The sequence below is a fragment of the Vulpes vulpes genome, chromosome 10 (genome assembly GCF_048418805.1).
Source record: "Vulpes vulpes isolate BD-2025 chromosome 10, VulVul3, whole genome shotgun sequence".
NCBI lineage: Eukaryota > Metazoa > Chordata > Mammalia > Carnivora > Canidae > Vulpes > Vulpes vulpes.
In genome coordinates this window covers 28,751,048-28,764,157 of record NC_132789.1, presented here as the reverse complement: position 1 = coordinate 28,764,157, position 13,110 = coordinate 28,751,048, and the positions used below count along the sequence as shown (strand labels likewise).

The 13,110-nt window shown below is 42.8% G+C and overlaps 1 protein-coding gene across 6 annotated transcripts in view; it reads left to right on the top strand.

The window, feature by feature from the left end:
• The window catches only part of CABIN1 (calcineurin binding protein 1), a 152,712-nt gene that overhangs the window by 5,461 nt on the left and 134,141 nt on the right, over nt 1-13,110 (top strand). For 4 of the 6 annotated variants that reach the window (XM_025982684.2, XM_025982682.2, XM_025982683.2 and 1 more), the window contains exons 2-5: nt 7,180-7,256; nt 7,764-7,856; nt 9,116-9,229; nt 12,395-12,529. In XM_025982684.2, coding sequence (XP_025838469.1) covers nt 7,254-7,256; nt 7,764-7,856; nt 9,116-9,229; nt 12,395-12,529 — 345 coding nt within the window. In that variant the 5' untranslated portion in view covers nt 7,180-7,253. The remainder of the gene's footprint in view (nt 1-7,179; nt 7,257-7,763; nt 7,857-9,115; nt 9,230-12,394; nt 12,530-13,110) is intronic. The other 2 variants (XM_072723349.1, XM_072723347.1) reach the window with 1 other exon arrangement.

The following is a 13,110-nucleotide window of genomic DNA, read 5'->3' as shown; positions in this document are numbered from 1 at the left end:
GTATGTATATACCAAAATTTTTTAAATCTTTTTTTTTTTTTTAAATTTTTTTTATTTATTTATGATAGTCACAGAGAGAGAGAGAGGCAGAGACACAGGCAGAGGGAGAAGCAGGCTCCATGCACCGGGAGCCTGATGTGGGATTCGATCCCGGGTCTCCAGGATCGCGCCCTGGGCCAAAGGCAGGCGCCAAACCGCTGCGCCACCCAGGGATCCCCCAAAATTTTTTAAAAAGTAAGCTCCACGCCTAGTGTGGAGCCCAGTGTGGGGCTTGAATTCATGACCTTGATTGAGATCAAGACCTGAGCTCAGATCAAGAGTCAGATTTGTAACTAAATGAGCCATCCAGAAGCCCCTTGTTTATTCAGTCATCTGTGAATGGGCACTTACTTGGGTTGCTTCTACTTTTTGGCTGTTGTGACTAGTGCTGTCCCTTAGTTTTTAAGAGCTTTTTATGTGTTTGTCTACAATATATGTTGCAAATTTTTTTCTCTCAATTTATCAATTGACTTTTAACTTTTTGTTATTGAAAACTTTTCTAATTAATTTTTTTTCAATTTTGTTGAGGTGTAATTGACATATAGCACTATACAAGTTTTAGGTATACAGCATAATGACTGCTTACGTGTGTTGTAAAATGATTACCACAATTAGTTTTGCTAATATCTGTCATCTCATCTCATATAGATACAAAGAAAAAAATGTTTTTCCTTTATGATAAGAACTCTTAGGAGCTTTTACTTTCAAATATACCATATAGTAGTGTTAACTATAGTTATCATATATATTATATCCTTGGTACTTAGTTACAACTAGAAGTCTGTACCTTTTGGCCACATTCATCCAATTCTCTCTCCCGACCCTTTCCCCACCTCCTGCCTCTGATCTCTTCTATGAATCTGATCTCTTCTATGAATTTCGGTTATTTTGTTTTTATTTGTTTGTTTTTTTTAGATTGCTGTATAAGCGAGATCATATAGTATTTGTCTTTCTCTGTGTAACTTATTTCACTTCGCATAATGCCCTAAAGTTCCTTCTATTTTGTCACAAATGGCAGGATTTCCATCTTTTCTCCATGGCTGAATAGTATTCGTGTGTGTGTGTGTGTGTGTATGTGTGTGTGTGTGTGTTTTTGTGTGTGTAACTTCTTTTTTCATCCTGGGTGGATGCTTACATTGTTTCCATGTCTCAGCTATTTGTAAACAATGCTGCTAAAGACCTGGGTATGCAGATCTCTCTCAGACATGTTTCCATTTCCTTCAGATGCATTCCCAGACGTGGAATTGCTGGATCATATAGTGGTTCTATTTTTTGAGGAACCTCCATTATTTTCCAGAGGGGGTAACAATTTATAGTCCTACCAACAATACAAGGGGTCCCTTTTCTCCACATTCTTACCAGCATTTGTTATCTCTTTAACTTTTTGGTGATAGCCATTCTAATAGGTTTGTGAGGTGAACTCACTGTGGCTTTGATTTGTATTTCTCTTATAATTAGTGATGAGTACCTTTTCATGGACTTGTTGGCCATTATTTTATTTTCTTCGGAAAAATGCCTAGTCAGGTGCTTTCCCCATTTTTATTTTATTTATTTATTTTATTTATTAATTTTTTATTGGTGTTCAATTTACCAACATACAGAAAAACACCCAGTGCTCATCCCGTCAAGTGTCCACCTCAGTGCCCGTCACCCATTCCCCTCCAACACCCGCCCTCCTCCCCTTCCACCACCCCTAGTTCGTTTCCCCGAGTTAGGAGTCTTTATGTTCTGTCTCCCTTCCTGATATTTCCCAACATTTCTTTTCCCTTCCTTTATATTCCCTTTCACTATTATTTATATTCCCCAAATGAATGAGAACATACACTGTTTGTCCTTCTCCGAATGACTTATTTCACTCAGCATAATACCCTCCAGTTCCATCCACGTAGAAGCAAATGGTGGGTATTTGTCGTTTCTAATTGCTGAGTAATATTCCATTGTATACATAAACCACATCTTCTTTATCCATTCATCTTTCGATGGACACCGAGGCTCCTTCCACAGTTTGGCTACTGTGGCCTTTCCCCATTTTTAATTGGATTTTTTTATTTTATTTTTTTTCTGCTATTGAATTTTATGAGTTCTTTATATATTTTAGTTATAAACCTTAATCAGATATATGGTTTGCAAATATTTTTCCTATTCTGTAAGTGGTTTTTTCATTCTGTTGATTATTTCTTTTCCTATGCAGAGCTTTTTATTTTTATTTTTTAAAAAGATTTATTTATTTATTCATGAGAGACACAGAGAAAGAGGCAGAGACATAGGCAGAGGGAGAAGCATGCTCCTTGCAGGGAGCCCGATGCGGGACTTGATCCCCGGACCCCAGGATCACACCCTGAGCCAAAGGCCCATGTTCAACTGCTGAGCCACCCAGGTCTCCCAAGAGCAGAAGCTTTTTAGTTTGATGCAGTCCCATTTGTTTATTTTTACTTTTGTTGCTTGTGCTGAATTTTTTGTTATGCAAAATTTAAAACATTTTTATGTTTATTATTATTATTATTATTAACTTACTGCCTCTGGATTTTAAATCATTGTGAGAAAGCCTTTCCATATACAAGGTTAAAGAGGAATTCATCTGTGTTTTCTTCTAGTATTTGTCTGGTTCCTTTTGTTTTCATTTAGATCCCGAATCCATTTGGAGTTTATGTATATATGTGGTGTGAGGTAAGGGTCAAATTTTACCTTTACCAAATGGCTACCAATTTTTCCCAGCAACTCTTTTTAAATTTTTAAAAATATTTTATTTGTTTATTCATGAGAAACACACAGAGAGAGGCAGAGACATAGGCAGAGGGAGAAGCAGACTCCCTGTGAGGAGCCTGATGCAGGACTTGATCCCAGGACTCTGGGATCATGCCCTGAAATGAAGGCAGATGCTCAGCCACTGAGCCACCCAGGCGTCCCTTGTTAACTTAATTTTTAAATATTTAAGCATCTTTGTTGCTATTACAAACAGGATTTTTCTCTATCATAATTTCTTCTGTTTATTTTTTGTTTTTATGAATGCTACTGACTTTTGTGTATTAATATTATGTCATCTACTTCATTGAGGTCTTTTAAGTTTCATAATTGATTTGGGGGTTTTCCAGATATTCTGTTATATTGTCTGAAATTAATGATTGTTTTAGGGGATCCCTGGGTGGCGCAGCGGTTTGGCGCCTGCCTTTGGCCCAGGGCGCGATCCTGGAGACCCGGGATCGAATCCCACGTCGGGCTCCGGGTGCATGGAGCCTGCTTCTCCCTCTGCCTGTGTCTCTGCCTCTCTCTATCTCTCTGTGACTATCATAAATAAATAAAAATTAAAAAAAAAAATGATTGTTTTACTTCTTTACTCATTCTTATACCTCTAATTGGTTTCCCTTTTCTATTGGCATTGCTAATACGCTAATAAGTATAGTGGTGGATAGTAACAGACATAATGAGCATCCTTGCTTTGTTCCTGATATTAATGGAAATGCCTCTAGTGTTTCTCTATTAAATAAGATTTTGGTTTTAGGACTTAGGTATGTAAGAAAGGATTATTTAATTCCTATTTTCTTGAGTGCTTTTTATCACAAGGGAGTGTTAAATTTTGTCAAAGGCTTTTTCTTCTATGGAGATAATCCTACAGTGCTCCCCCACCCAGTGATTTTTGTTGTGTTTTCACACATAAAAGTGCTTATGTTTTCATTGTTAGTAATTCTTTACATTTCTCCAATTTTAGCTGCATTCCCTTTCACCCACTTGTTTAATAGGAGGTGCTTAAATTTTTAAATAGAAGGATCTGTCTTCTGTCGTTGATGGTGGTGGTAGTGTTAGTAAATTGTAGTTTTAATGTATTGTGATCAGAGGTTTTTTTAACACATATTTATAGAAGATGTTTTCTCTGTGACTTAATATTTGCATTTGTTTTGTGAATATGCTGTGAGTGCTGGAGTATATGTAGTCTCTATTAGCAGAGTATAGAGTGGTATGCATCTGTAAGTTCTATAATCATTTTGTTGTTTGGATCTTCTGTGTCCTTATTTTTTTCTCTATTTGACCTGTCTTACACTGACAGTGGTGAATGAAAGTCTCTTATTAGTGTGTTTTTATTTATGTGTCCTTGCATCTCCTATGTTTTTTGTTTCATAGAGTTGGTTGCTGTATTATTTGGTGTATATTCTTTTTTTTTTTTTTTTTTTTTTAAGATCTTAATTTTAAGAGAGAGTGCATGCGCACATGTGAGTGGTGGGGAAGGGCAGAGGGAGAAAGACAATCTCAAGTAGACTCAGTGCTGAGATTGGAGCCAGATATAGGGCTGGATCCTAGGTCCCTGGATCATGACCTGAGCTGAAGCCAACTGAGCCACCCAGGTGCTCTAAGACTGTCAACTTTCACTCAACATAATGGCTTTGAGGGTAGCCCGGGTGGCTCAGCGTTTTAATGCTGCCTTCAGTCCAGAGCGTGATCCTGGAGACCCAGGATCGAGTCCCACGTCGGGCTCCCTGCATGGAGCCTGCTTCTCCTTCTGCCTGTGTCTCTACCTCTCTCTCTCTCTCTCTCTCTCTCTCTGTGTGTGTGTGTGTGTGTCTCTCATGAATAAATAAATAAAATCTTAAAAAAACATAATGGCTTTGAGATTCATCCAAGTTGTTACATGCATCAGTTGTTTGTTCCTTTTAAAGGGCAGTATTATTCTATTGTGTAAGTAGTATTCTTACTGAGCAGTATTCTCGTGATATATCACAACAGTTTATCTGTTCAGCTGTTGAATATTTTTGGTAATTTGAATGGAGCACCTTTAAACTTTTACATACAAGCTTTGTATGAATATTTCTCTAGGATAAATAGCTGGGATGAGATTGCTGTATCATATGGTAAATGTGTGTTTAACTTTATAAGAAACTATTTTCCACCATGATGGTACTGTTTTGTATTCCTATCAGCACTGTGAATTTCAGTTGCTCTGTATCCTCACCAGGACTTGGCATTGTCAGTTTTTTTTAAAAAGGTGGCCATTCTAATAGGTGTATAGTAGTATCTTCTCATGATTTTATTTATTTATTCACGAGAGACATGCAGAGAGAAGCAGAGACCTAGGCAGAGGGAGAAGCAGGCATGGGGAGCCTGATGCTGGACTCAATCCCGGGACCCGGGGATCATGCCCTGAGCTGAAGGCGGACACTCATCCACTGAGCCATCCAGGTTTCCCTAGATGCAGTTTTAATCGTATGGTTTCTACTTCTCTCTCTCTCTTTTTTTCATATTGTATGATGATCAAAGTGTCCATCATGGCATAGCTCCAGACTGAGCAGCATTCTTTTTTCCTAAATGTAGAACATAGGAGATAAAATAGCTATTAGCCCAGGGGAGGTTTGAGTCTTCCTTGTCTGTGAAAAGACTACTTCCTTTCTTTTAAGAACCCTGAGAGAACTCACAGACCATGGTGGAAGCCATGCTAGAAATGATTGCTACAGTGCTGTTGGCAATAGTAGCAATCAATTCATGTTATCTGGGTGGAGCATGCATTCAGTCTGTAGGCCCAGGCTCACTCCCTCTGCTTCCAGGGCCTTCTGCTGGCCTCTCTGATGGGATTTTTTCTGACTCCTCTTCCTGCACTACCTGGCTTGTTTGAGGGGTGCCCCCCCTCCCTGTCCTGGCCTCTTAGGCCAAAACTCTTGGTGTTATCTAGAACCCCTCTGCTCCCTCTAGCCTCCTAGGTGCAGAGTCCTGTGAGTCTACCCCCTGTAGTGTGTCCCTTGTGTCCACTGCCCCATCCAGGTTCCTGTTATCTCTTGTTTAGTAACAGCATGTAATTCACATACCATATAGTTCACCTATGTGGGGTGTGTAAGTCAGTGGTTTTCATTGTATTCACAGGGGTGTGGAATTATTACCACAACCAATTTTAGAACATAATCATCACCCTGGAAAGAAACCCTGTTTCTATTAGTAGTCATTCACCATTTGTCCCTTTTCCACAGTCCACTATCTACTTTCTGTTTCTGTAGATTTGACTATTCTGGACATTGCATATAAATAGAATCAGACAACATGTGGCCTTTTGTGACTGGCTTCTTTCATTTAGCATCGAGGTTCATCCTGTTGTAGCATGTGTCAGTACTTTATGATTGAAGAATAATCCATTGTATCAACATGCCACATTTTATTTATCCATTTATTTTATTTATTCATTCATCACTTGGCAGACATTTGGGTTGTTTCTACCTCGAAGCTGTTATATATAGTGGTGCCATGATCATTCGTGAACCAGGTTGGGTATGGACATATTTTTTCATTTCTCTTGGCTAGATACCTAGGAGTGGAATTTCTGGGTCATATGGTAACTCCAGGTTTAACATTTGGAGCAACTACCAGACCGGTTTCCACAGAAGCTGCACACTTTAGCTTCCTGTCAGTAATGTATGAGATTCTAATTTTTCCACACATTCTCACCAATCCTATCTTTTTTTTTTTTTTTTGCAGACTTCAAACTGGTCTGCCTACCTCTAATATTTTTTCTTTATATTTCTAAAATTTTGTTTTCCCCAAAACTCTCAGTGGCTCCCCTGTTGTCTGCAGGTTGAAGTTCCCAGTTCCCTGGCATGGCACTCTTCCATCCTCCATATCCATCTCTGTTCTAAGGCCTGGCCGTGGGCTGTGTTGGCACCCAAGTGTGTCTACATTTCCCCATCACACCACAGCTCACCACCCCTTTGTTTCACCACCCCCTACTGTTGTCTGTTCCTCAGGGCTTACCACAAGGGCTGCCTCCCTCACTGTCCAGGATCCCTTCGAGTGAATTATTTTCCACCCATAGATGTTGCCTTGGTTTCTCTTCATTTCATTAAATTATTGGGGAAAAAAAAGAAAAAGAAAAAAAACCTGTTTATAGGTCTCTTTCCTCTGCTGAGCAGTGAGCCCTGAGAGCAGGAGTTGGTCTCAGTCTACTGTGTCCCGTGTCTGGTGTCTTGCCTGGCTAAGGCAGAGGCTCTGGCCATGGGACCTGGGTGATAGATCTCAACCCAACCAATCTGAGGCTGTTGCTTGCCAGCCTGTGTGCTTAGAGCTGGGTAGGCCCCTGGATTTGGGGACTGCTTTGTGGTGGGCCCCTGGAACTATGGTATTCCTGTCTTTTCCTGAGCCCTCTCTCAGTCCCTCCTGTTTCTTCTCTAGGAGATTGTGGACTGGTACAGCCCCTACCAGTGATGGGAAGTGGTGCACAGTGGCAGCGTTGAAGCTCTCTGAGTATGGTATGGACTGGTGTTTGCATATTTGCTGTTAGTATTCTTTTGTACCTTTTCTCCTGGAGACAAGGGGCATTTTCCTGGGTGACACTCGGTATGGGGCAGCCTTCCTCCTGGGAGAGCTGTTGGAGCAATTGAGGGTAAGGATGTTTGGCCTTCTTTTGGAGTGGCCTCTTCGTAGTTGAAAGAAAGGTATAAAGTTAACATGTTTTGTTGAAATCTGTTATTCTAATGTCTTCTATTGTTTCTGGCATTGCTGGGGTGTTCCTTTTGCAATGGATAGTACCCAGGACATGCTCCCCGTGTAGCTTGTTATGGTCCTCCTGGACATATTCTGGTCCTTATTTTTTTCCTTGATGATCATTTATTGCTCATTACATTCTGAGAAGGCCATAGCTGTTCAAGCTATAAGAGGTTATGCACTGGAACAGAATTGTATTCGTTGTAGATTGTTAAAGAGACAAGTGATATCTCAAAAGCAATTTTTTTCTTCCCTCAAATCCCTGTTTTTAGATTCGAATTGCAGCCTTAAATGCCAGCTCTACAGTTGAGGATGATCATGAAGGAAGCTTTAAAAGTCACAAAACTCAGACCAAAGAGGCCCAGGTATGTAATCCATGGTCTTCTTCTGCAGGTAGACCCTGCTTTTCACTTCGGTAGATGGTACCTTATTTTAAATGTATTCATAGGATTCACTGCAATATCACAGGAAAAATTCCATTTTTTTTTAAGATTTTTTATTTATTTATTCAGACAGAGAGAGAGAGGCAGAGACACAGGCAAAGGGAGAAGCAGGCTCCATGCAGGAAGCCTGACATGGGACTCGATCCCAGGTCTCCAGGATCACACCCTGGGCTAAATCACTGCACCACCGGGGCTGCCCAAAAATTCCATTTTGAAAGATAGTTCTTCATCTCATGTTTTACCTGCTTCTCTTGGAGGTGGTCACACTGAAGAGAAATTCCATATTCTCTGAGCAGCATTTAAGCTGGTTGAGGCCCTGGGCCCACTTCTCCAGCTAGGGCTAGCTTTCTATGCAATCCATTCTTTGTGCATGTTTCAGGGATTGGCATACCTAAGCGACTATAGAATGTAGTGGTAGATGGTGCTTTCCAGTATGAGAAGGCCCTTGATGGGGTCTCACTGAGATCAGTGGGGGGCCAGATTCAACTTCAGTTCCCTAGATTCTTGGTCTTTCCTCTCTACCATGAGGCCTGGCACCACTTCAATTTCAGCCTGGCTTTCCTTCCCTCCATCCATCTTTCCACCTTTCCTGCCTTAGTATAGAAGTGGTTTGCTTCTTGTTTCTGTCTTTGTTTTCCCTGGAATAAACATGTACCTCCCCTTTCACAGGAGAAACCCAGGCAATCAGGAGCCCTCTCAAAAGCTGACTTGTCAGCTGTCCCTGGTCTTCAAGGGGATATCAGTTGGGCTCAGCCTACCCAGTATCCCCTTCATCCTGGAGGAGGTTGTCACTCTCCTTGGGCAATGATCAGGCTAGGGCAGAGTGGCAGGTAGAAAGCAATGGAAACCATCCATATTCTCTAGGAATCCAGGTTATTCTGGCTGGTTTGGCCACTCTCCCAGCTTTACCCAGCAAGGGCTCAGGTGGGTTCATAACCTTGTTGTTGCTCTGACCCTGTGTCCCTGGACCAGTGTGTTTTTTGCTGTTGCTTAGACTTAGTTGAGCCTGTGTTTCTCGTGTCTTGTTGGGGGACTTCCGAGGGGTTCTTCTCCCAGTGATGAGCTCCAGGGAGGTTGGAATGTTTAGGATTGTTTCCTCTACAGGCCTTAACTATAGCTCCTATTACACTTTTGGCTTAAAAAAAAGACAAACCTTTATAATATTCTCTCTTGGTTCATAGGAAGCAGAGGCTTTTGCCTTATATCACAAGGCCTTGGATCTCCAGAAACACGACCGGTTTGAGGAGTCAGCCAAAGCCTACCATGAGCTCCTGGAGGCACGCCTGCTGCGAGAGGTGAGGTATTACAGGCTGGGTGGCGGGCTTGCCCTCTACCCTCTCCTTCTTGGCTGGGAGACCTTGGACATGTTACTTCTCTGCCCTTCAGTGTCCCCCACCTGTAGATTGTCAGCCTCATTGGGTCACTGTGAGGGTTGAATGAATCCAGTGAAGTGGATAGAGTGGTTCTTGGTGCATAGTAAGAGCTCTGTGTCAGGTATTTCATTACATTCTCTTTATAACTACTCTGATGACAAGGTGAGGGTCACTGTCCCCATTTGACAGTTGTGGAAATGGAGGCTTAGTGAGGTGTTGATAGCTCAGAGCCACCCAGTTAGTGAAGCATTAGAATCAGGATTGGAACCCATGGTTTTCTGTTACTTAATGATCCTGTTGGCAACACATTTTGGCAAATGCAGTTTAGGTGATAGCCCGTGAGCTCAGGAAACCTGTGTAGGTGCTCCATGGTCTTTTGAAAAACACAGCTGGAGGAAGGGGCTGGGAGAGCAACATAGAGCCATGTTGAGGGCACAGATTATGGTGGGGAGGGGCAGGCAGGGCAGGACTCAGTGATCTAGCATGGGGGCCATGCAAGTGGCAAGTGAGTTAAACCTGAGTTGGCTGGCTCATGGAGATGTGTGTTGCCTGGCGGTTTGAGAATGAGTCTCAACTTGAAACTGATTTAGGAAGAATATGTTTCATTAGGAGGAAAGGCTTTTGTTTTCAAGTACCCAGACACCAAACACAGAGACATGCGATAAGGAAGCAGACAGACTCCAACCATGGGCATTTTCTGGAATGTGGTCCTTCAGTTGGGCAGTCTCCTCCTCTAGGAAGGCAGACACTTGTGTCTGAAGCCCCCACCCCTGGATAGTTTTCATCACAGATGAGGCAGAATGCTAACTTAACTTACTTCTCACTGTCAATATGAGGAGTCCATCCCTTCTCTCACTCGTGTTCGTGTTCCTAATTGGATGTCAAGTTTCTCTGGTGCTGGTTATAGTGTCTTGGAATGAGGGCTGTGGGAATTGTGACCTGCCCCTCCCCTGTTAGTAGGAAGTGAATGAGGGCCCAGAGATGAAAAAGACTTTTTTCTACTTTACTGAGCTCCAGCCACAGACCAGGGGCTGCATGTGTTTTAGGAGGGAGATCTTCCCTCAGCCCATGGTGGAGTGGGCCTCAGAGGTGTGAGTTGGCTGAGCAGAGCACCAAGTCAGAAGAGTGATGGTCGGGTGTCAGCCTTGTAGTCCTAGGTGTGTTCACCTCTCTCTGTATCACTTTTAGCCTTGGAAGACTGCTGTAGTACTCCCCCCTTGGCTTATAAAAGTAAAATGTCATTGTAAACAGTCGAAGCATACAGAAAATGTATAGAAAGGTTTCTTTTCACATTCATCCTCATCGGTATACGTAATATTAAACTATACTATGTAGTTGCAGTCTCACAAACACTTGGCATAAATAGGCCCTGGAACACAGCTGGCTTCTAAGAAGTGGATAGCTTCATTGGGGAAGCTTGTTGGGGTGAGCCTGTCATCTCCCATGGGCATCAGCGTGTCTGTCAGGAGGATGGAGAATGGTGCTGAATACAGCTGATTGGGTGGAGGTTAGTTATGAGAGCTTCTGCTGTTTGTGTGGATACACACTGGCTAGTCTCTGAGGTAGACTCACGTGGCCTCTATTAAAGAGTTCACACCAGTTTTTGAATAGTTCTTACCTGGAGAGGTGAAGGTACCTAGTATCCAGCCTTGATCAGCCTGTTGTTGGGGATATTTCTGCAGTATAAGCCAGACAATAGGCGAAGATAATGAATGAAGTTTGATTTGAGCTTTTTAGTCTTCTTCTTGGGATTCCTTAAGAGTTCTAGGATAGATTTCTTGGATTAGTCAAGGGGTACTTCCTGAAGGTTGCATGTCCGCAGGTCTTACTTGTTCTGACCATGAAGAATGACATGTGAATGTGACCTGTCCCAGGACAAGGCTGAGATATGGACCTACCCCTGGAAAGAATTTCTTTGTGCCACCGAGCTTTTCTGTTAGAAAATATTTTACTGGGACACCTGGGTGACTCAGTGGTTAAGCGCCTGCCTTCAGCTCAGGGTGTGGACCTGGAGTCCTGGGATGGAGTGCCACATCAGGCTCCCTCCATGGAGCCTGCTTCTCACTCTACCTAAGTCTCTGCCCCCCCCCCCCCGTGTCTTTCATGAATAAATAAATAAATAAAGTCTTTTAAAAAGAAAAGAAGAAAATGTTTTACTTTGTTCTGTGATTAGAGTAGTTTTCCTCATCAGTGGCGTCTTAGAAGTGGTAGGGTTTTCTAAGAGGTTTCATAAAAGCTGTAGTGAAATAACTTTTAATAGAAAACATATTTATAATCTTTATTTATTTATTTTTTTTTAAAAATTTTTTAAATTTTATTATTTATGATAGTCACAGAGAGAGAGAGAGAGAGGCAGAGACACAGGCAGAGGGAGAAGCAGGCTCCATGCACCGGGAGCCCGACGTGGGATTCGATCCCGGGTCTCCAGGATCGCGCCCTGGGCCAAAGGCAGGCGCCAAACCGCTGCGCCACCCAGGGATCCCTAATCTTTATACTCTTTTGGCTCACTTGTACTTTTGATACTTAGGTAGGATTTACTGCCCTTATAATGCAGAGGTCCTTGGGGCACTAACTTTTTAGTTAAAGTAACTTGTTTACAGTCATATGAGTTACAGAGTTGGGAGCTCAGCCTCCTGACTCCTAATCCGGTGCTCTTCCTGCTATAGAATGTGTAGAGATGTATAAATTGGCTGTCTAGGTACCTCTAGACCCTGCCACTGTCCGCAGGTGGCCTTCTCATGCCCTGTCCTCCCTCTTCAGCCCTGCTTTGGGGGAGCTGAGGGCTCCAGGCTTGACCTTTCAGGCATAGCCTTACCAATGAGGAGGGGTCCCTCTGTCTCTTTTGGTGCCCAGACTATCTGTAAACTACTTTGTGGTGGTCTGCTTTCCTTTTCTTTCTGCTTGGAGCCGGAGGGGTCCTCCAAAAACATCTAGTATAGTGCTTTCATTTTCTAATGGAGAGTGGCACCAGACTGGGCCAAGGGCCTGCAGTAGAGGCCAGCCAGGAAGCCATTTGTCCTGCTCATTGCCTGCCAAAGCTTCAGGGCCTAGGTGTCATTCACTCTTGAACTCTGTTTTTGTTCACAGGCAGTTTCATCTGGTGATGAGAAAGAAGGGTTGAAACATCCTGGGCTGATGTTGAAATATTCCACATATAAGAACTTGGCCCAGCTGGCAGCCCAGCGAGAAGACCTGGAGACAGCTATGGAGTTCTACTTGGAGGTGCAATTTTGGCAATGCTTAGCTCCTTGGGTTTTTGAAAGCTTTTGGTGGAGGGGTGAGATTGTGGTCTTGTTGGCTTAAAAAAAAAAAAAAGAATTTGTAGTGGCGCATCACCAAGCTGTGGTTCCTGAGACCCTTATCAGCTGACAACAGTGAGTTCAAAGAGAGCAGGGGCCTGCATGTGCCTTGGTCCTTTGCCACTCAGGGCATGTGTGGCCATGGTGAGTTGCTTACTCGCTCCTGGTCCAGGTTGACACCAGTATAGTGGGCATAGTAAGAAAGAGGGCGGTTGTGAAAAATGAATGAATTGGTACGTTTACAACTACTGAGAACACAGCCTGACCCTGGCCCTGTACCTGCTCATAACAGTATTGCCATGATCTCTATGCTACCCACACTGTCTCTCTGGGCACCTCTGAGGTGCCAGACACCACGCAAACTGCTTTCTACACATGCACTAACCATATGTCATCTTGCAGAAAAGGTGTCTTTATATTCATTTTAGTGATGAGGGGACCGAGGCTCAGGATCTCACTGCCAGTCAGTGTAGGAGCAGGGATGTGAACTGAGGTCTGTCTCCA